The following is a 22,305-nucleotide window of genomic DNA, read 5'->3' as shown; positions in this document are numbered from 1 at the left end:
CAACTGTTAAAGTATTTGAAATATTAGATACATTTAATGCCGTGTTTTTTTTAGAATATATTCCTGATGTAAGTAATTTTATGCAATATTTGATAATGATAATACTTCTAAAACAATTCAATTAAGGGTCGCGACAAAGCGCGGGAGCACGGCGGGATATAAACTACCGGATGTGACGCATTAACAATTCAAAGCGAGTTCTCGGTGATCGCACCGATTTGTGCGCTGCAAGAAAATGTCATTTTCTTCGACTTGATCGCTTGTTTATCTTACACAACCCAACACAAATTTATATGACCCAATTTTATCGTTAAACTCGCGTTTGAGCGGCGCTCCGTTGCGATCTGGCAAAGTTAATCTACTCGGGCTAACTGGCGGAGCTGATAGCTGCAAATGTTGCTACAGAGAAATGTTTACGCCGAGAGACAATGGCGAGACCGGTGGGCAAAATACGACTGAGCCCCAACGAAGAGGCGCAGTTGATACAAAAAGAAAGGGAAAGGAGGCGAATACTGCGAATACAACAGGTAAATGAGAACATCACTCATTTCTATTCGCTTTTTGACGTCATTCTCCATTTTGACGTCATATGTGAAGCGAATTTACTGCTGTTGAACATCTGCATCGCTTTTGAGGCACTTTTATTTGGTGCCCTTTCAATTATAATCTTGTCAATGCCAAGAAAGACAAAAATTCATGCTCACGTGATTATGAGTCCTCAAATTCCCATTCGTACTTATCGCTGCTCACATTCGAACAAATTTCCCAGAGATGCAAACAAATTGTGTTCTGCTCGAACAATTACTTAAAAACTGGCTTTGCAAGTTAGATTAAAGGCAGATCATGGAGAGGATTTTACCTTTATTTATCCAGGTAAGGCAATTGAGAATAGATTCTCATTCTCAATGCAGACAGTATAGTAAAACATAAAGTAAATGCAAATGCAGTTACAACATGTATAATGTGAAATCTTGTATTTACGTGTGAAAAAGTGCTCGATTCAACCTAATTACAATGACATGGATGACTGGTTCACAGATAAATTGTGCTCATTTTTACTTGTGGTAAAAAAAGGACATTTTCTGCGAAGTACATCAATTAGTTGTTCTTGAACGGAAAAATACTTGCACCTCTCATGAAAGCCACACGTAACGCTAAAGATTCTTTTCATCCTTACTAATCAGGTGTGCTTGCTTACGAAGGAAACAATGTTTCATCCTATTAATGTGTGTTTGACACCCTCCAACCGTCTATCTCGCAGGTTCGTGAGCAGCAGAAGAACTTTGCGCTGCAGACACGGCAGAATGTTGAGCAGAGGCGTCAGCGGGAGCTGGATCTGCTCGGACAGGAGCTGCGGGAGGAATGGGAGCAACAGCAGAGCGAGAAACTGCACACGCTGCAGATGCTATATGAACAGAGCCTACAGATGATCGGCCAAGGACAGAGGATGGCCAAGGAAAATGTAACATAATATGAGATGATAAAATTAGACTAGTTAACATTTACCCGGGCTTCACTAGTACTTCTAGTAGTGCACAGAAGTCAACGACTGTACATTTTTGCCCTACTGGTAACATTTAGTTGTCTTATTAGTGAGGATGGGTGGTGTACCCATCAGGAAATCCTCAAGTGGCTTTCTATAAAACACAGTCGATAAAACAGCATCTCACATTTGTATTAACATATAATTTAATCTTAAAAAGGAGCCCGATTTGGCAGCTATAACTCGGAGGGAAGCGCTGAATCATGCCAAAGCGGAGGAGCGCTTTCGAGAAGCCCTCAAGGAACTTAAGTCGCAGAGGCATAAAGATAGCGAGATACAAAGCCGGTGAGCATTTTTTAACTTTTGAGTGCGGCTATCACGTGGGCAGAGTCTGAGAAATGTGCACATTGTTTTTGTACCCTTTCTAGAACAATCAATGCTCGGAAGAAGGCGCTGCAGGTAGAAAAAGAGCGATCGGCAAAAGTGGCCAACCTCCCGCCGCCTCCACCAAATCCGATTCTGGTGAGTTGCCCTCTTGTGCTAAAAGGTTGTGCTTGAAATGGTGTAAAAATGTTGCAAATTCATGATTGCCATGACAAGAAATTATGCCTTTTGTTGATGTTATCAAAAATTCCTGTTGTTAAAAGAAAGGCACATTTTATTTAAAAAAACGGAAATTAGCATAGGAAGTTTTTCCACAGTATTTCTAAACCTTTAAAAACTTGCACGTCAACACACGAAAAGCAACATACTAACAGACAATGTTTTACTGTCCACACTAAACAGTATTGTCTTCTCCATTCAAGCGGGCTATTGATTCCGGGAAATCCCACGTGGGAAAGAAATCCAACGTCAGCGCCTTTTCTTGCACTCGTTACCACATGCCCGCGACCAAAGTGGATCGGGCGGCAGACACGCAGGAGGTAAAAGTCTCGACGTGAACGGCACGTTCCCATTTCGAGTTGTCCTAAGTCAAGTTGAACAAACAGGACGATGCCCACGAGGGAGCTGAGGTGGCGATGAAGAGGCATCTGGACCTCCAGAGGGACGGCGAGAGGAAGAAAGCCGAGCGGATGGAGACGGCTCGTCTTCGAGGGAAATCGGCTCTGAGGAAAGAGCAACTTACACTGGTATGACTTCATGCACTTGTGTGTGTGTGTGTGTGTGTGTTATTTTGACATGTTATTGACCAATTTAATCTTACACGCAAGGAGACGGCTTACAAGTCCACAAAATTTTGGCTGCATGTCGAAAATATCCAGTAAATTCCCAATTTGTTGACTCCAATGGATTTCTTCATGAAATATGTTCTGCCTCATTTGGGCCTGCATTTGTGAAGTGCATGCTGAGACCCCCGTTTTGGTCCCCCGCAGGATCACGATCGACTCCTTGTTGAATTGCAACACATGCAGCATGCTGACATGCTGAGGAGGCGACAGCAGGCATTTCAGATGCCGCCGCAGATCTTCCAGCCGCCTCACAGGCGACAAGAGATGAAGGACGACTTCCAAAGGGACATGGAGTTTGCCTTTGAGGACATGTACTTAAGAGAAAGGAGTAAGAACTTCACATTTAAATGTTCTGCCTGTACTTCATGTCAAATAGAGTAGTTATTTCATTCATTTTTTTGACATGGCAACATTCCAGATAACCAAGTGGCCTCAAATGATTTTCTTGTGCCTGATCCCAGAAATCAAAGGTAACCTGTTTGGCCGACTCGTCCCCGAACCGCTTCCTGCCGCGTCCACTAACAGCCACGACCCGGAGCTGGATGTCTCACTGGATGAGACGTCTGATCAAGAAAAGTCAAAAGCGGACTCTGGATCGCAGAACTCTGCCCGTGGTACTAAACACAAATCTTTTTATTTTTACTTTTTTTTTTTTTTTTTTTGCTTAGATTGTGCAATTGACACTTTAATTTGACACTTAAATGAAAACTTAGAGCATTCAGTGTTGGTGCCTATTTGTGCAGCGCAGAAGTTTACTTGTACTAATAGGCCAAAGTGGCACTAATGCTGCAAAAAAAAATTCATTTTGAGCTTGGATATCGAATAAATGCTCACGCCACTTTCCACACGCCCTCTAAACTTGCAGTGAGCACCATCAGAGCAGCTCCCAAACAGGCCCTGAAGAACCTCCTCAATCGCATCAGGCACCAAAGGAGTGATTCGACAAGCCGAGACGGTGGTATCCCGAATGCCCGTTCCCTCGTCACCGTTGCCAGTCGGGTCGCAGAGCGGGACACGGAAGTGATCCCAGCGAGGGACGCGGCCGCCGATAAGGAGGCGGACTCGGAGCGAGACACGACCATCGACACGGGCTCGCTCAGCAGCCAGCCCACCCAGCCTCCATCGTTATTTCAAGGTAATGCTGAATTCAGGATATTTCACTTTGGGCTGAGAGAAATTCTGGATTTTGTTTTTTATTTTTTTTGTAAAGCTTCCGGTAAATATCACTAAGAATTTAAATTGAGGAATTTTGGAAATATTCTAAATTAAAAGCATGCCATGCGAATGAACTTGGGGCCCACTACATGACATTTACAGACGCTGTCCCGACTTAACAAGTTTTATAAATAAATGTGATGAAATCTCCACATTCTTACCTTTTTCATATTTGATGTTCAATAAGCTTTTTCCATGAAAAAAAATATTTCTTTTGTTTTTGTTTGCAGTGAAGCCAACGAGTCAGCCAATCCCAGCAAACACTCAATACGAAGATGACCTTTCCTCCAAAATTCTGGAATTCGAAGCAGAGCGAAAGAAAAGGGTAAGGGATGGTTAATGAACTGGTAGTCTTCTTTGTGTAGAATAATTTTTTCCTCCAACTAAGTTCACTTTTCATGGTGTGTCGCTTCAACGTACTTCCTTGACACCAATTTAATGTGCTACCAAGAGGACTTTTACGGGAGAGTTTTCACAGGAAAAGGAAACGTGTCTGGCAGAATTTAGGAGATGACCATATATGTCAAGTCTCGATGCAGGATTGCACTCAGGCGGATGAGCAGCAGCTACTCCGGATTAATTTCTTGGGTGAGGCTCTTTTTCTTGACCTTTTTTTTTCGTCTGCAGGAAATGGAGCTGGAGAGGGAGAAACAGCAGCAGATGGCCTTGCTAAAGGAGCTGGAAGAGCAGAAAGCCCAGTTGGAGCGGGTACTTCTTGAGGCTCAGCGGGAGGGAATACAACGTAAAGCTACCGTGACCCAAGAAATCCCTCTTGACCAAGCAGAGGTACCGCCCGTCCATGGTCAGGAAGTCTACCGAGGTCCAGAGGTAAGCTGATGTTTGCATAAGACGTTTTTTTTTCTTGGTTTTGATTTTCAATCATAAGTCGTTTGATTGATATTACAGTTGCTAACTCCTGAGCACACCAGAAAAATCCGGGAATGTCAAGAGCGCCTCCTGGAGCAAAACAGGTGTGTTGTTTCATCTGCTGCTTTGGTTGTACCACCCTCGATATTTGCCAGGGATTGGGTCAACAGAGCCCTGCCACAAATAGCGAAAAACTGCATGGAATATTTGTGATCCTCCCGAAAATTTGTAAAAGTCTAAACCAGGGGTGGGCAAACTTTTTGATTGGTGGGCCACAATGGGTTCTAGAATTTGACTGAGGGGCTGGACCAGGAGCAGATGGATGGAGTGTTTTGGTCACCTCACCTCATCGGAGAAAAAAAAAAAACATTTAATTTTTAAATGAAAATGAACAAAAGCATTACAACAAAATATCTGTGTTTGACACACCAGAGTATTTAGAAAATAAAACATGAACAAGGTTTATTCCTTTAAAAGTTTTCAAGTTTGGCGGGCCGGATTAAAATGTTTAACGGGCCGCATGTGGCCCCCGGGCCGTAGTTTGCCCACACTTGCTGTAAACCTTATCAATACAACAAACTTTGATTCCCAAAACACCTTCTAAGTTCAAATTCATCTTTCAACATAACCTTTAAAATTAAATTGCTTTTAGATTATTTAACAAAAAAAAATGCATCCTTAAATATAACAATTGTCACGCAATAATGAGACAGTCAAATTGTCTTCTAATGTCTGATTGTAATTCAATCCTTTTTTTTTTTGGTCAACTTGAAGAATTCATCAGCAGTCTATGGACCTGGCTCGACGACGCCTGGAAGAATACCAGCGCTCGCTTCAGAGTCGTCACAACGTGGCCACTCTGCCTCATCCTCTCTTAAATTTATCCTCCGCAGAGCCACAAATTGCTGCAGAGTTTAGCTCGCCAAGATCCGCCAATCCAGCCATGCAACCCAGTCTCCCCTCCTCCAGTGCCTGCTTACAGCCTGCCGAACCATTTCAAAGTTCCAACATCTCCAGGCACCACATACAGGACATCTCCGATCCTTCCCCTTTGACGAGAAAAATTGTTTCAATTGTTGCAAAGCCCGCCAGCATCCCATCCACGACTGCAGAGTCACTTCCTTCTAAAGCGATCATCAGAAAGGTACTTCCTCCTAAAATGGTCACCAGAGAGTTACTTGCTCCTGAAGTGGTCACCCGAATGCCAATTCATCCTAAAATGAGCGCCACCGAGTCTTCTCCTCCTCAAGTAGTCACGAGAGAGTCACTCCCTTTTAAAATGATCACCAGAGAGTCGCTTCATCCTAAACCAGTCACCCGAGAAGTACTTCCTCCTCGGGCGGTCATCAGCGAGTCCTTCCCCCTCAAACCAGTTACCACCGAGTTTCTCCCTTCTAACGCGATCACCACCAGCCTTCCCTTCCGGCCGAGCCAAACTGTCTCAGAGAGTCGCAATCCACAATTTGGATCACCCGCCGAAGAGGACTCAGACGGGCAGAGGCCTCAGGAGTTCCATGAGCAGCAGCAGGAGGACGAGAGCCTCGAGGAGCTCCGACAAAGACGGCGAGAGAGTCTGGAGCTCCTGAGGCAGCAAAAGGCAACTTTGCAAGCTTTGATTCATGTTGACGCGCAAGTGAGTTCAGTCTTTGGTTGTCGGTGTTCGACCGTCTGTCATGTGACTCATTTGGTTGAAAGAGGATTTTCTTTCCAACCCACAGCCACAAAGTGAGGCGTCGGCACAGGAGGACGTTGGACAAACCCGCTTGGGACTGCTTTCCTCCTTGCTCAAAGTCATTGAAAAATCTAACGGGGGGAGTTTGTCCGAGCAGGGAGAAGACGACGCAAGTCTTCAACTTCCATCCACCAGCGAGACGGGTAATGGAGTGTGTTGCTCTGCATTATTTTTTTCTGAACTACTTCTTGATGAAATATAGGCAGACTGCAGGAATATCTTATTAAAATCAGATTCCACATCAAATCCGATTTTAAGGGCTGACTGTCGGACACGCACGGGTCGAAACGGCACCTCGCTCCATCACAAGGGAGCCTTTCTGCTTTGTAATCCCGACAACTGGATGTATTATTTCTTCATTCTCTCCAGCCTCCTCACTCCATGCTCCTGCTCGAGCAGCAAAACCCCCCGTGACCCGCGTCCGGCTCGGCATGTTGAGGGAACAGCATGAGCTCAGCGCCATTGAGGAAGTGGAGACGCCAGTGAACACCAGTCTGGTGACGGGTCAGTATGAGATCTTCATATCCAACAATTCAAAAACCTGAACCGTCAACACCATCTACAACACGTCTCTGTTCTCAGGTCCGGAGGACATTTTTTCGGTGCCACCACACACAAGGGACTGGTCCCTGCAGGAGCCATATGAGTCCTCCGTCACCACCGATCAGACGCTGCAGAGCCCCTCCATGTCAAGTTCAAGGAGGTCCACCCCGCCACTCTATCAAGAAAAACTGGTGATGGGGACCAGATCATCCCCAGACTCCTCTGAGCTTGGTAAATAGTGTCATGGTAAAATTAAAATTCTCGCGACTCGAATCGATTGATAAAAATGTTTTTTTTGTTAAGTCGCAGTTTCCAGTTGCGTTCTGTGCCGGTTGTGAATCGCCAACTGTCATTTTTTTTCCCCCCATGATGGTCCGTTCGAGTCGGATTCATTCAAAAATTCTGTTTTCAAGGTTCATCTCACCGCTTCTCATCCGAGTCCGAGGGGAGATCGGACTACTTTGGCCCAGCGCTCGCGATCAACAGATCCTTCCCACATTCAACTTTGCCACCTGGAGAGGCAAGTCAGCTGGTTGGGTTCTTATTTTTTTATTCAAGGGGGTGGCGTTGCATTCGGCTTCACTTCTCCTGCCCTCTGAGGTTCACAAGTTGTGGATCAATGATGAAAATTAGCCAAATCTGAGTGCTTCGGCAATATCTGCCTTGGCCTGTGATTATGCATGAGAAGCTTTTTCTTAGTGTGTGTGTGTGTGTGTGTGTGTGTGTCGGGGTGTGCGTGCGAGTGTTGTCTTTGTGTACTGAGCGATGATGTAAACAAAATGACCTGAAATGTATTTTACAACAACAAAATACATTTTATGAGGGTTTCTACACTTGAACTGAGCTCACTGTCTGTACGTGTGTGCGTTTAATGTTGAATGACAGATTTTTGTGTGTGTGTGTTTGTGTGCGAGTGAGTCTTTCCTGTTTTTCTACTGAGTGATGATGTAAATCTCCCTCTCCTGAAGTGTTTTTTGACAAAAAAATACATTTTCATGAGGGTTACTACACTTGAACTGAGCTTGGTTGCTTTACAATTGTTATTTAATCTTGTTTGTTTTCAGAGCATTTTTGTGTGTGTGTGTGTGTGTAAAACATTTTAATGTGTTATTTGTTTTCTCTGTATTGTGGATTTTCAATCGAGATTTGGCCTGCAACGTATTCCCCACGAGGGTACACTAAATTATTATTACGTAGTTCGGCTGAATGTCGGCAGGATTAACTCATACCTCCACCGCCTACTCTTACATGTGCTTGCGTGTGCGTGTGTGTGTGTGTGTGCTGCGGTTAGTCTGCTCATGGACCTCCTGATCCAGAATGCCTGTCAACCACTACTCTGTCCACTGGCAGCTACATCACCACTGATCCAGAGGCCAACGCAGGTGAGAAATGTCTGCCAGCACACACCTGTACAGTCCGTCCTTTATCATTTTTTTTAATGATCCCAAATAGAGCTGTGCAATATAATGATATTTATCGTAGTTAATGATCTAAAACTCCTCGTTTTAATCGTTAGGTTTCCGTTGTCGCTACTGAGAAAATCGTGTCATTTTTTCATTTAAGAAAGCAAGTCTTAAAATTGGTGTCGTTCGTCTGACTAAATCTGTCTTTATTTAGGTAAATCTCCACCGCATGGCGCCACGGAGGCATCTCGACTTGGTACTTCCTCCAGTCCTGCTGCGGGAGGCCAGACGCAAGTAGCTCCGCTCACTTCTCCGTTCAGCGACGGGAACGTCCAGCGCATCATCGATCAATATGCTGAAGAGCTTGACAGCTCTTTAAGCGGCGCGGGGAAAAGCAAAGGTACAGAATGCGTAAACTACGGTACTTAACCCACCATTATTTATTTTTTGCCAGGATAAAAAGTTCCAATCCTACAAAATTAGTCTGGGTTCTATTATTTACTTAAACATTCCTGGTTATCACTGTTCTCGTGTGAAATGGACAACTTGATAACATTTAAAAAAAAAAAAAAATTTTTTTTGGGTCTGCAGACAGCGGCGGCTCCGTTTTGGAGGAGCGTCACTCTTGGCTTTCCCAGCAGTCTTCACACCAAATCTCTGGGAGGCAACGGGAGGACGACGAAGCATCTCGTGTGACTTTTCCCTCTCAAGCCACAAGTCACATGGTCAGTGAGCCACAAAAACGTCTGAAAGGCTTTACATTTGTTTACTATTTTACATTGGTCAATTTGACCTGAAGAATATTTTGGGGAAAAACACGTTTTGGAATTCTAGACTTGAACTGAGATTGGTGACTATTCGCTATTGACGTTAAATTCGTATTATTTGTTACAAATAGTGCTGAACAATGAATTGACATTTTAATGTATTAGAATTTTTTCGTTTTGTTTTATTTTTATTTATTTTTTTTTCAAATTGGAAAGGCTGCAATTAAAAAGAAGTTCTGAAGCTCTGGTTGAAGAAGATAAATTTTCATGCTAATTTAATTTTTTTAACCTGCAATATCAAAACATTTATGTATCATAAATCTTTTCATAGTAACTCAGATTACTTAAGTTTATTTTTTTGCTAAAAATTAATGGAAAGAGGACTTGGGGAAAAATAATAGCATATAAATCGCAATATCGGAGGGTAAATATTGGAATTGGATTATTTTCCAAATCATTCCGCCCAATTATAATTTTTTTATTTCTACTTGATGAATTTGTTTTCAACAAAACCTCTCTCTTGGTCGTCCATCCTTCAGAATCGTGACCAGACGGCCCACCCGATCGCGGAGCAGCTCTCAGTCAGCGAGGCGCAGGACTTGTTCCGACCTCTAATTGGTCAGCTGGCGGATCAGTCCTCCTGCCTCCTCGCCGACCAACGAGACGCCACCATGGAGCAGCTGGTGGGTCAACCGGCGGCTCACTCGTCCATGATCGGCCAGCTGCCCGGCCCGCCACTTTCCGCCGGATGGGACATGCCTCTGAGTCGCATTGTCGAACAAGTCTCCCAAGAGTCAAACCAGCACGGGCAGCAAGGCGAGCCGGACTCCTGTGCGGATCAGCTGACATCTCGCGCAGATCGGCCGTTGTTGGATGAGCGTCCAGATGAGAGTTCGATGAGACCACTTGTGGCGGAGTTGGACGTTTCATCTGGGCAGGACAGTGGAAGCTCAGGTCTGAGGATTTAGGAGGCACTTTGCAGACAGTGAATAGATCCTTTCATTCCAAAAATACTTAGTGATCCCGCCGTCCCCGTCGGTGTTATAAACTACCACGGAAAAAGTCCAACTTAAAAAATTCCCTCCATTTGGCAGTTCTCGTCACTGTCTGTTTTTGCTTTTTAGGTGAAAGAACTGGCGCGGATCTCAGCACCTTGACAGAAGCCGCCATTCCCCCGCGTCTGTCGTTACCTCCCGAAGCCTCCTCTCACAGTGCTTCCATCCCCGGTGTGAATCCACTCCCGGCCGGCGCAGACTCTTTTCACCCACTTCCGGCCGAGCTCACCAACAACGAGACGGCCCCGGACCCATCCGCCGTCTTTCACGACTCCTCCGATGGACGTCTCTCCAGCGGCGAGCTCAGCGTGTCTGCACATTCCGAGTCACAAGGCGGCGTCTCCGAGAGCGAGCGGTCCACCGAGCACTTCAGGGCGGAGGACGGCTCCTGCCAGACATCCGCTTGGCATCAAGTCGACTCTCCGCAGGTTGAGTCCGCAGTGTTTTTGTGTGCATGTGTGTGTTATGCATGTTACTTATTTTTTTGGGTTGCCTTACTTGCCCCAGAATGAACACAAAGTATTTACCTCATATCTCATTTTAGATCGTTCAGCTCTCACAATCTGTGGCGGGCGACACTTCGTCTGCATTCAGTATACTGCTGGAAGACGACGTGGAAGAAGAGCAGCAGGGAATTAAAGTTCCAGTTCCCCACCCACTTGCAGAAGTGAATCTAGAGCACAATTAGTACCTGAGAATTTTCATTGTTCCCATGACAGTGACCATGAAGTTGTATTTTCAGGAAGCAGGCAGTTCAAAGGGCATCCTGGAGCAGTCCCAAATAACGTTGGTGAGCTTGACGGACACCACACTGCAGGACAGCATGTCGCCTGAAGAGGACGTCATGTGGGAGGAGGAAGAACAGAAAGGCCATGAGGTACTTTTGTTGGCATTCCACAACTAGAACTATATCAACTTACAGAATGTTCGCTATCGCAGGAATCCCAAACAGCCATCACGGAAGAACCTTCAGGGGCCTTAAAGGACGACCAGAGCTCAACGCATGAAGGTACAGTCGAAATGAAGCTCCTCAACTCATGTCAGCATAGTTCCTTGGCCCCAAGCTGTTGGCAAGGCCACTACTTTTATCAAAAGGTAGCTCCTCAACTCACTTAAACATACGGTAGTTCCTAGGCTCCAAAATGGCCGAAAAGAATCAGATTAAAAACTGAGATTTTTTTTTATTTTTTAAAATTACAATTTACATAATGAGAAAATTATTTTTTTTTTCATTTTATTTTTGCACCTCGTTATTATGGAGTCCCAAAAGGGACATAGGCAGAAGTGGCCAAAAATAAAATTGTCTTTTCTTGTGTGCCTGTGAATTTCATTTCCCCCCGATGTCCATTTAGGGGCATGCTCTTTAAAAAAATAAATAAACGTGTACTGTATAAAATCTGGCAAAGTTTTGCTTCTTTTGCAAGAAGCTGTGTATGATATCTTGTAGGTGGAGAGTGATTGATTTTATTTATTTTTTTTTTTTTTCATGTTTCTGATCTGATGTGTTTATTTGCAGCAGGCGTGCTCCTCGAGTTCAAGTGGGGATCCCGGCCGCAAGGGCTCTTTGAGGAGAAGCGCCGAGTGCTTCTGGAGAGGTCAACCCGCCGGGCGGAGCAAGTCAAGGCTAAAGGAGCGCTGGCCAGGACTGGAGCGGCGGCGGAGAGTGGCGTGCAGTCTGGGGAACGCCTTCTGCAGACGAAGGTTGTTTTGTTTTTGTTTTTTTTACCAAAATGAAAGCAAAGCATTTTAGAAAAAAAATTAACTCAAATTTGAAAAACAAAAGTCAAAATGAAAAATAACGATAATAAAAAATCCCAAATTACTATTCCTTCTGCAGACTCAGTTGGCCCACCGGGCAGAACAAGTAAAGGCTAAAGGGGCGGCGGCAGCAGAGGCCCTTGGCGAGCAATCCTGGGCACGCCCTGCGCAGCCTCGACAGGGAGCCAAAGCTGACAAGTCCAAAACGGCAAAGCCCCCAACTCCTCCAGGTAGAAAATGTGATGAGTAACTCAAGATGGATTGACGGCGTGGATAGATGAGTTAGTTTTGTTTCCCATCAGTGAGCACGTCAACAAAGCTGAACGAGCTGAACCACGCCAAGAAAAGCAAACAAGAAGTTGCTGAGATGCACAGACGAACTCAGAGGTACTTTTTTTTTTTTCTTTTTAAGAGACACTTTCAAATAGCTCTGTGTTATCTTAATGACACGTCTGTTGGCTTTTCTTCTGCCAAAATAACCCAAGAATTAAGAATTTTGAGGAGGCGGCCCTGTCTCATGACATGCATGAGTGGGTGTGATTAAGTTTTTTTTGTTCTTCTCAGACTGTACGAGCAGCTGGAGGAGGTGAAGCAGCGGAAGGCAGTCCAGAGCAGACAGGAGGCATACGCCAACAACAGACAGAAAGCCAAAGCCTTCCACATGGTAAACCATCACACTCATTTTCCCTTTTCAAACATTATGCACCCCACTCACGTGAACTGTTTCATTCCCACCCACAGAAAACCCTCCAGAAGCTCCGTGCCAAGCAGATTCATCAATGAGCCACTCTGAATGTGTTTTCACTACCTGTGTAAATTATTTTTTTATCAATAAAGCTTTTAACTTATTCAACAATTGTGGTGCCTCATGATGTATGAGAGTACATGTGCTCAAACTTTTTCCATCAAGTAGTGATTAATTGAGGTATGGTTGTCAAAATAAAATAAGGCCACAGTAATCAGCCACAAGATGGCAGCAAAGCACTACATACAGCTCATCCTCAACATGATTCCTTGGAACCAAAGAAAAATTTAAAAGGCTTCAACTTGAGCTTTCTGTATGTCGCTGAGCTGTCTGATTTAGGACATTTGGCAATAGTTTAAAATTGTGCATGTGTCTGTATGGGGGGGGACACACAATGTCTCTTAACTTTCAGCAGCATTTATTAGATTAATATAAACATTCAAATCATGTGCATGTTACAATAATAGCAAAGATAAAAAAATCAACTTGATCGTGAAATCAGCCCACTGAATTTCATAGCTGTTTGTCGGAAGTGCACTTTCCATCTTATTTTATGCAACATTTACACATGATGGCTAAAGAAAATGAGCACCAGGTTACATGAATTATGAGATTGTGCACACATTCACCATTTTATTTTATTTTTTTTACCGGTAGTTTAGCAATGACGGCATCTCTTTGGAACCCCTCGAAAGTTGGCCCGGGGACCTTAGTTTGAGAACCACTGGTGGACGTTCCGAGCTCTTTTCACAGTTTGGAGAAAGTTATGCTTTTAACACTCTTCTTCTCCATGGAGGCCTGAGCGGATTTCATGAGATCCGCTGTCTGAAGCATGCTCATGTTCCACGTGGCCTGCAAACATGGACGGATGCCGTTTTTAATCACAATTTAGACAAGTGCTGACACACACAAGTGTGGCTTGTGAGCCATATTGACAGGTAAGACATCAAAATTCCTGTAATAATGGTTGCATCAATTAAGCCATTTCGACCCTACAATCCATTAACTATTCATTCACAAAAAAAAAAAATACTTGATTTATTGTAACCAATCATACTTAGTTTGTTAGCATGCATTTGAACTTGAAAAAAAAATAATGACTGGGTAAAAAAAGAAGTTTTCTATTAAACTGTGTGTACATTAATTTTAAATATTTAAGGAGGTTAAATTAGGAAACCATCTCTAACAAAATAAAAGGGTAAGTATGATTAAAAGAGTAAAAACAAATAATAAAGTAAGCCAGTATTCTTAACCATATATTGTCCATACAAATTCAACAAATTTTTTAATGTTTTCAATAAAATAGATTTTTTTTTTTTTATCACCTACAAATGAACAAGCCCATCTGTCCATTTACAGGCCCGTCCGTGTGTTCAGTTTTCCTCACCATGTAGTCGAGTCCCTCTGCTACGCTGTGGTCTCGAGAGTAGATGAGGTTGACTTTGGTGCCCTGCACGGCCACGGGGCTGCGGGCGGCGATCTCCCCGGCCATCTCTAGAGCGCTCGCCATCATGGCTTCCTTGTCTGCAAACACTCGGCTGGATACCCAAACAGAAAAGCTCATCCCAATTCTATACAATTAATACGTAAACCTGCTTTAACATTTAGTCCATATCCTTGGTATCCGGGTTAGGGAAACCTTAAGTTACTGTTTACAAAAAAGTGAAAAAAAAATCTGTTTACCTGACCAGTCCGCTGTTCAGGGCTTCATCGGCATACATCTTCCTCGCAGTCAAAGCAAGATCGTTCACCAGGCTGGAGAAAACACAGCAAGCACATTGATATCAAACGTCATAATTGATGGTGTTCTCCCGCTTTATTGTGGAATATTTCAGAATGTATACCCATGCGATGAACAGGGGTTCGCCCGAATCATTTCTTTCGTGAGTATGCGCCATTTACCTGCGGCTGCCGATGACTTTCGGGAGCCTCTGCAGCGTCCCAACATCTGCCGCCAGTCCGATGTCCACTTCCTGCAACAGAGTCACCAAGGCAACAACCGTAAGCAGATCCAGCATCTCTCTTGAAAAGATTTAAGTTTTTTTTTTTAATTGAGTTCTACAGCTCAGAATTTATTACATTTTTTTTTGTATCACAAAAAAAAAGCCTTTAAGGGGCGTGGCCTAGAGAGTGCTGGATGTTATATGATGGTCTTATTTACACGGGGCATACCTTGACTTGGAACCAGGCATCTTGAGTGCACAGTCGAATGTCACAGGCGGTGATCAGGTCCACACCTACGAGAACATTTGAGTTTTTAAAAGGTCAACTTATCATCTCCCCAAAGGTGCATTTCATCACAGTTTTTTTATGATTGTTAACTCATATTCCACAAATTCATTATTAATCAGAATACCGTCTTTCGACTCGTGGGGCTGCAGAGAACATATTCTTGTTAAAAAAAATATTTGGTTGATTTCCCATTTAACGATTAACAGTTTTCTCTAGACAACATTTTAATGCCTTTAGTATTAATCAATATAGTTTTAAATAATTAACTTTTAATGTGATGATGTCCTCCTACCTCCTCCCACACAGGCTCCATGGACGGCCACCACAACTGGCTTTGGACACTGCAGCAAGAAAATGCCCAGATAAGTCATAATGAGAATTATTACATTACAATAATCATAATCACCACGTGTGAGACAAACCCTCTCGATGACTGAGAAGGTCTCCTGGTATTTGGTGATGACTTTTCGAATATTCCAAGAAATCCGGGCTGCGTCGTCCCCGTCGGGCTGCAGCACGTCGGCGGCCATGTCCATCAAGTCAATACCTGGATAAACACACACACATACACACACTTGGACATCGCTTATATTGTTCTTAAATCCACATAAATAAATACAACTTCGAAACAAAAGTTGTAACACCTGCTGTGAAGACCTTTCCTGCAGCTGAGACCACCACAACTCTGCAGTCCGGGTCACCCGAGATCTCGTTAAAACAATCCACCATCTCACTGCGGGTGTACACAATCATGGTGATACAAACTCTCAATATTGTTTATTGGTTGTGTTTAAAAAAAAAAAAATCTAATATTAAATCACAATTAAATATTTTTTTCTAAGTAGTTCAGCTCTTGACACAATTACAAATTATTTTCCCCATATATTGTAATATATCATTTTTTTAAAACGAGTCGTGCCTCCAGAAAGCTTTGTTCATGGCGTTGCGCTTGTTGGGACGGTGGAGCTCCACATGCGTGATCGCCTGTTCTGGTCGGCTAATGGCCAGGGTGGTGTAAGGGGCGGTGGGACCGCCGGACGACGACATGGTTCGAACAATTATTTGGCTGCAGGGCCCGAATCCCCTGTCTATTAAAAAAAAGGCAAAAAAAATTACTTAGATAATGATTACATGAGCATGGATTATAAAAATTCAATAAAAATGGCACCTAAACATGATTAAAAACAAACAGCTCTTACAGATTAAATGCATGTATTGTACGACAAAGTTAAATATAACTGAACTGTACAACAAGTATGCTACTAGTACCACACTATGTCTAACTTATTGACATATAGTTCAAATATGTCAGCCAAGTGAATTTTTTGGGGGGGAACACTACTCAGGTATGAGGTTTTTTTTTTTCCATATCATTGCCATTTTAAAATAAAGCATGCAAATATTCAATGTATTCATTTCTTGTTTAAATATTCACATGTGTAATATACATGCAATTAAAATGCTCTTTGCAATTATTATTAACTATAGAATATTTTACTCAGTCAACAAGCAGTGTAAATGTTTTATATGTATCACGGGAGGGCTTGAAGTCATAAAATTGGCTTCTGCCTTTTCCTTTTTACCTGCACATATTTTTTTATTTGCTTTTATCACAATGACAAGATGCACTACGGGATACATTGCAGGCACACAGAGTGTAACAACAGACATGTAAACCTTCACGCAAACACCCAACAAAAATAGCAAATTAAAACAACACTGTTGTTAGCCGACTCCACTTGTGACGTTTATTAACGCAACAGAGCACCGGCGACTTACATGTTGTGAGCGCAGACCTGGCAAAGAGTGACAACATCGCCCTTAAGACGACGAAAGTAGGGCGGAGAGAAAAACAAACAAACCAGAATCTCAACAAACACGATTTGAGGGGACGTGACGTTTTGCAGATCGATGGAAAAGTGAAATTAAGTGAGCCGTGGATTGATTTTAAACAGGCGCCTCACCGAAACTCTCTAAGATCCTTCAAGGCAGCGTCTTCACTCTTCTTCTCGCTTTGTTTTTGTTGGTTCTGCCGTTTAGACACGCGAGCGCCCTCTACGTTCAAGTTGTCTGGAACTTTCTTTTACCTTTCACCTACTTTGTTGTTTAATTTTATTTCAAGCTACTCATATCGGATTTATTATACCAAGAAAATATTTTTCTTACTAAATAGTGTTTTTTTGTTGATTTGAATACACTATTCGCGACGTTTGTTTAAACAAAATCACGTCATCGTAAACGGAATAGTCGTTCGCCATTACTGTTTCTCCACGGTTTCTACCTAAACAGTAACTGGAAAGTTGCCTTTCGTTTACCTTGTTGTATGCTCTAATCACACAGAATGTCTATATAATTTTACACCAGGAAAATATTTTGTGGATTTTTGTCGGTTTAGATTTTTTTATGACTTCAACTAAAACGTTTACGATCAATTGAAGCGGAACTTATCTTCGTGATTGCTGGTTCTTAACGGACTGTAGTGCTCGTAACGCATGGAAAGGTGCATACCAGAGGCAAGCATTTTGACAATACGTTTTTATTCTCAACGAGGCTACTAGGTAGACCTGAAGATGTCTATATTTACACCGACCAACCAAATCCGACTGACGAATGTGGCGGTGGTGCGGATGAAGAAAGGTGGCAAGCGGTTCGAAATCGCCTGTTATAAAAATAAAGTTCTCAGCTGGCGCTCTGGAGCGTAAGTATAACGTCAAATGTTGATTTGAAACAGTCTCGCTTATGTCATCTATGTCTTTGTCATTTTTTGTTGTCTTAATCCATTGTCATATGTATTCAAAATGTTATTGTTGAATGCCAATCAATAAGACAACGCACAATTCCAAACGACCAGCACACGAAGTGTCACTTGTGTGTTTATTTCTGCAGAGAGAAAGATCTGGATGAGGTTTTGCAGACAAACTCTGTTTTCGTCAATGTTTCCAAAGGGCAGGTGGCCAAAAAGGATGACTTGTGCAAAGCGTTCGGCACAGACGACCTGACCGAAATATGCAAACAGGTCCAGTAACAATCTCCAGTTTAATAGTAATGTTTACGATCTATAAATAACGCCACTGACATTTAAAAAAAAAAAAAACCCACACATCACCCTGACAGCTCTCCTCTTTGTTGCGTCCGGACAGATCCTGGCCAAAGGAGAGCTCCAAGTATCTGACAAGGAGCGGCAGAGTCAACTGGAGACCATGTTCAGGGATATTGCCACTATTGTGGCAGACAAGTGTGTCAACCCCGACACCAAGAGGCCGTACACGGTCAGCCTGATTGAGCGGGGCATGAAGGACATCCACTATTCAGTGAAGGCCAACAAGAGCACCAAGCAGCAGGTGACGGCATCAACCTTTGTGGCACAGTTCAGAATCTTACAAGCTTGACACTTAATGTGACATTATTATAAGAGGGCTGTTGTATCTGTGTGACTGCGTGCAGGCTCTGGAGGTGATCCGGCAGCTGAAGGAGACCATGCAGATCCAGCGGGCCCACATGAGGCTGCGACTTCTGCTGCCGGGCAAAGAGGCCAAGCGGCTGAAGGAGAAGCTCAAACCGCTCCTGCAAGTCGTCGAGAGCGAAGATTTTGAGGAGAACCTGGAAATTGTAGGTTGCCAGTCACCTCCACCCCCTTCCCTCAAAGGCCAAAATTAACTTTTGTTTTTTTTCCCTCTCCAGATCTGTCTGGTCGATCCCGGCTGCTACAGGGAACTTGGCGAGCTGATCCGCTGTGAGACCAAAGGCAGAGGCTCCGTCGAGGTCATCAGTCTGAAAGATGTGGAGGAGGGCGACGAGAAGCTCTAGGGAATCACTTCAACACTTTAATAAGATGCTACGCACTAATTTCAGTTTAAATAAAAACTCATCCTCTCAGTAAGTTTCCCCCTATATGCTACAAGTATACTCTTTTGGGAATCTGCGTTGCAGCTCTTTTTTATTTTTTTGCAGACAAATGTAAAATGCAAATACATATTTAAAATCACTTTCTTTTCAATTAAGAACAGGTGAAAAGTAGTTTGACATGTCTTCAGGTTAGGAATCGGAAATTCTTTATTCACCATTTATATTAGAACTTAACTCTAAATGCTACTTAATTACCTATTGAGGACATATACACCAATGTTATTTCAGTAAGATGAGCCCAATTTTAATTCTTCACAGTTCAAAGTTATAATGTTTGGAATTAAGTAATTTGTTTCATGACAGTAAAATTGCCAGGATAAATGTGATTTTTTTTTTTTAAATGCGAAATATTTTTTAAATGTAACAAAGTTAACTTTATGATATATCAAGAGGTAATTTAATGAGGAAAATTAGTGTTGCAAGAAGACGTATTAACTCATGCTAATGCATGAGGACATCTTTGATAACATCACTCCTTTTCTCTCAAGTTCAAGCAAAAAAAAGTTACGTCGACTGTCACAATGCTCACAATTTCATCACAACGATTTGCAGTCTCTTGAATTAAATTCTGTTTGGTTTTGGTTCCTCAAAACTTGTTCACCTGAACATGTGTACATAAAAGATGCTGGTGTGGTCTCAAGGGTTGGCAACAAACACAACAATGGTGGGGAAAGTAGCTTGAATGTTCGTTAAGGAATGTAAGCTTGAGAGAAAAACAAATGTATGCCCACATTCCGGTCAATAAATCTGCAGTAATGCGTAAAAAAAAAAAAAAAATGCAGTTTTTTTTCTAACCCACTTGCAATCTCATTTCTTGCAAGCGTGAACTAGCAGTAGGCAAAGTTTTTACCTCTTATTGGATCAGAATCTTTTCCAATGCGTTGGGTCAAATCATCCTCGGTCTAATAACTAAAAATATTTTCTTGCCCCTTTTTCACTCAGTTTGGGTTAGTTTTGACACAGCAGTTTTGAGAGCATAACTTTTTTTTTTAAATAGCATATTCTGTACACGTTACAGTAATATACTACTGGTCCCTCAAAAAAGAAAATAAAAACATTCACATCTTTAATGTTCTTCAGTGTTCATACAATTAATGAGGATGTAAATTATTGACTTAAATTGTAATACCCACAGTGCAGTTCTCTCGAAGTTCGGCGTTTGAATCTTGGCTCAGAGTTTGTATGTTCCTCCTATGCTTGCATGCATTTGCTCCCCAAAAAAAATTGATTAATTTGTCGTTAAAAAAAAAAAAAAAAAAAAAATGGATCAAATTGAGCCAGGTAGAAATTGATCTCTGTCTGACCCAGAATTGTGTTATTTTATTTTATTTTTTACATGTTTGTAGGGTGGAGCTTCATTTGCTCTAAATTTTCCTCATGGGGTTGAAAAAAGGGGATAAGAACCAGCCCACTTGGCACCCTGTCAGTATCGGAAAAGGGCCGATGGATTTGATGGTTGGTGGGGGCTGCACGGCGGACTCGTGGTCGGATCGCTGCCTCATAGTCGACACGTCGGCGTTCGAATCTCAGCTTGGGCCCCCCTGCGTGGGATTGCAAAAATACACGCGTTAGGTTCACTCAAGGCCAAATTGAATTCTTTGCACTGTGAAATAAGTCTGCATCTCAAAATATTCAGTTGGAAAATATAATAACTCGGGTGGCAAAGATAAGCAGCTCACCCTAGAAAATGAACGAGTCTTCTGTTTTTTTTCCCCCCTCAATATGATGCTATGCGATAGCGTTCCAGTTCTTGGCACTAAAGAATGAGAACAAGCGCAAAGGAATACTATCAAAATTTTTCTTTAATCAATTTTAATTCAAATTATGCGGGAGGGGGGAAAACTACCGAATAACCCAACTTAGTTTTTCAAGATGCAAGCCATCGATTGTCCGATAATTAATTTTTTTGCTTTGATCCTGAACAGAAGACTAAGAATTACACATTGTGTATTTAAGAACCGTCGGTTTAGCTTAATGCTACCAAACATTGCTGAAACGCCATAGACGGGCGAAAAATAACATCTATGTCAGTGTTTTAACCCTGAAAGCAATGGATATTTGAGCACAAACGGTGCAGCAAAACATGTGAACTGATAAAACAATTCATAAAGTGAAGAAAACTACAGCAGCTTTTTGAGGAGTTGTGACTGTCCACAGGTCATCCATGTTACTGTAGTATACCGCTACCAGGTGTGAAAAACTTTAATTTCTTTACATTCCATTTCTGTCATTACATGTTTTTATGAGGTGCAGTATTATAAGAGTGCCATTGTTTCACAAAGAAACAATGCAAACATATTTCTTGAATTTTTATGTCCCTGGAACGCATTAATGACATTTCCATTGATTTCAATACGGAAAGATGATTTGAGATCTGAAAACCTATCACATAGAAACAGATGCACTTTGATTGGCTGGCGACCGATCAAATTCAACTCACCCGTGGCAAATGACCTCCAGCTCTGCCACAAACAGACGGATGGGTTTCTCGCATCCCCCACATTAGATTGGCACCGACCCACGTTGGTACTGGCTGTGCGTGAAGGTGGCCCTGTTGATTCTGTTGAGCGGGTGCGTCGGCTCCTCCTCGGGATGATGCGGCCTCAGACCCTCAGCGGCCGGGACCGGTCGCTCGGGTGCGGTGGGACACAACATGGTGAGAAGGGTCCCCCCGGATATCATCAGCGCAAAGGCGACCCAACCCAAATACAACGCCGGTCCCCAGTCTCTCCTCAGGTGCACGGCTCCCTCCAGCGGCTGGCTGGTGTGGTGGCAGGTCCAGGCGGTAGGAACCAGAATGAAGGTCCCGGATAAAATGTACGTGGCTCCGGAGAACACTTTAACCTGCCCCCGCCGGGGAAACCACCCCGCTCCGGCCACTCCCACCACGGTGGCAAAAGCACCTGCGCCCACCGCCGCCATGATTAAGGCCCTCCACGTTCGGAAACTCCCCGAGAGAGACATGAGCGACCTGTAGAAGGAGCAATGTAGCTGCCCGTTGTGGGCCAGGTCCCAGTGATCCCATTCCAGCCACACCCCATCCCAGTAGGCCGGTAGTGTGGCCGTGGAGTTGTCCACGGTGCCGCTCACCGTCCACAAGGCCATGCAGCGAGTCAAGATGGTGCAGAGCCACCCAGAGAGGGCCAGACCCAGTCCCGCCAGCTCCAGATGCCGGCGCATTTCGACTTGGGGGGGCGTCCCAACCGCTGTCAGGCCGTGTTTGTTACGGGAAACCGGTTGAACGGCATGAGACGGCAGAGGAAGGCGTAGCTCGAGAGGAATTTTCTGTTTGTTCTGACATCGTATCAAAACAATCCGACTCTCCCAGTCTGAGTCGTCAGCAGGCAGGACAAAAGCGCCTCTGTGGGCT

The 22,305-nt window shown here is 43.3% G+C and overlaps 4 protein-coding genes across 5 annotated transcripts; 2 read left to right on the top strand and 2 right to left on the bottom strand.

The window, feature by feature from the left end:
- The first annotated feature begins 198 nt into the window (after positions 1-198).
- On the top strand, positions 199-12,905 carry cep295 (centrosomal protein 295). Its single transcript, XM_088301285.1, has 30 exons — positions 199-527; positions 1,262-1,462; positions 1,704-1,828; positions 1,912-2,005; positions 2,290-2,406; positions 2,473-2,613; positions 2,857-3,040; positions 3,174-3,326; positions 3,578-3,847; positions 4,158-4,252; positions 4,555-4,755; positions 4,834-4,898; positions 5,569-6,427; positions 6,513-6,669; positions 6,896-7,030; positions 7,109-7,300; positions 7,483-7,589; positions 8,361-8,451; positions 8,687-8,872; positions 9,064-9,197; positions 9,779-10,193; positions 10,364-10,722; positions 10,839-10,961; positions 11,037-11,171; positions 11,234-11,303; positions 11,811-11,995; positions 12,132-12,282; positions 12,355-12,439; positions 12,617-12,716; positions 12,794-12,905. The coding sequence occupies exons 1-30, from the start codon at positions 429-431 to the stop codon at positions 12,833-12,835; spliced, it is 5,271 nt and encodes a 1,756-aa protein (XP_088157411.1). The 5' UTR covers positions 199-428; the 3' UTR covers positions 12,836-12,905.
- Positions 12,906-13,198: 293 nt separating this feature from the next.
- ech1 (enoyl CoA hydratase 1, peroxisomal) lies at positions 13,199-17,093 on the bottom strand. Of its 2 annotated transcripts, XM_088300206.1 has the most exons (11): positions 16,994-17,080; positions 16,809-16,849; positions 15,949-16,117; positions 15,674-15,762; positions 15,452-15,576; positions 15,322-15,370; positions 14,970-15,034; positions 14,700-14,770; positions 14,481-14,552; positions 14,185-14,335; positions 13,199-13,649 (listed from the first exon to the last, which is right to left on the bottom strand). In XM_088300206.1, exons 2-11 carry the CDS (start codon positions 16,843-16,845, stop codon positions 13,545-13,547), a joined length of 933 nt encoding a protein of 310 aa, XP_088156332.1. In that variant the 5' UTR covers positions 16,846-16,849; positions 16,994-17,080; the 3' UTR covers positions 13,199-13,544. The 2 variants fall into 2 exon arrangements, with proteins under 2 accessions (XP_088156332.1, XP_088156333.1); XM_088300207.1 differs by lacking the exon at positions 16,809-16,849 and having other exon boundaries at positions 16,994-17,093.
- A 194-nt stretch (positions 17,094-17,287) lies between these two features.
- Positions 17,288-18,905, top strand: sbds (SBDS ribosome maturation factor). The gene is made up of 5 exons (XM_088300208.1): positions 17,288-17,727; positions 17,916-18,045; positions 18,170-18,370; positions 18,474-18,638; positions 18,711-18,905. The coding sequence occupies exons 1-5, from the start codon at positions 17,600-17,602 to the stop codon at positions 18,834-18,836; spliced, it is 750 nt and encodes a 249-aa protein (XP_088156334.1). The 5' UTR covers positions 17,288-17,599; the 3' UTR covers positions 18,837-18,905.
- LOC148333143 (claudin-4) lies at positions 17,890-22,273 on the bottom strand. The gene is made up of 2 exons (XM_088300209.1): positions 21,376-22,273; positions 17,890-20,476 (listed from the first exon to the last, which is right to left on the bottom strand). The coding sequence occupies exon 1, from the start codon at positions 22,113-22,115 to the stop codon at positions 21,438-21,440; it is 678 nt and encodes a 225-aa protein (XP_088156335.1). The 5' UTR covers positions 22,116-22,273; the 3' UTR covers positions 17,890-20,476; positions 21,376-21,437.
- Positions 22,274-22,305: the final 32 nt, after the last annotated feature.

The sequence above is a fragment of the Idiotropiscis lumnitzeri genome, chromosome 7 (genome assembly GCF_059441095.1).
Source record: "Idiotropiscis lumnitzeri isolate Australia: NSW breed Sydney's pygmy pipehorse chromosome 7, RoL_Ilum_1.0, whole genome shotgun sequence".
Classification (NCBI taxonomy): Eukaryota; Metazoa; Chordata; class Actinopteri; order Syngnathiformes; family Syngnathidae; genus Idiotropiscis; species Idiotropiscis lumnitzeri.
The sequence above is the reverse complement of the archived record's forward strand: the minus strand, read 5'-3'. Positions and strand labels throughout refer to the sequence as shown.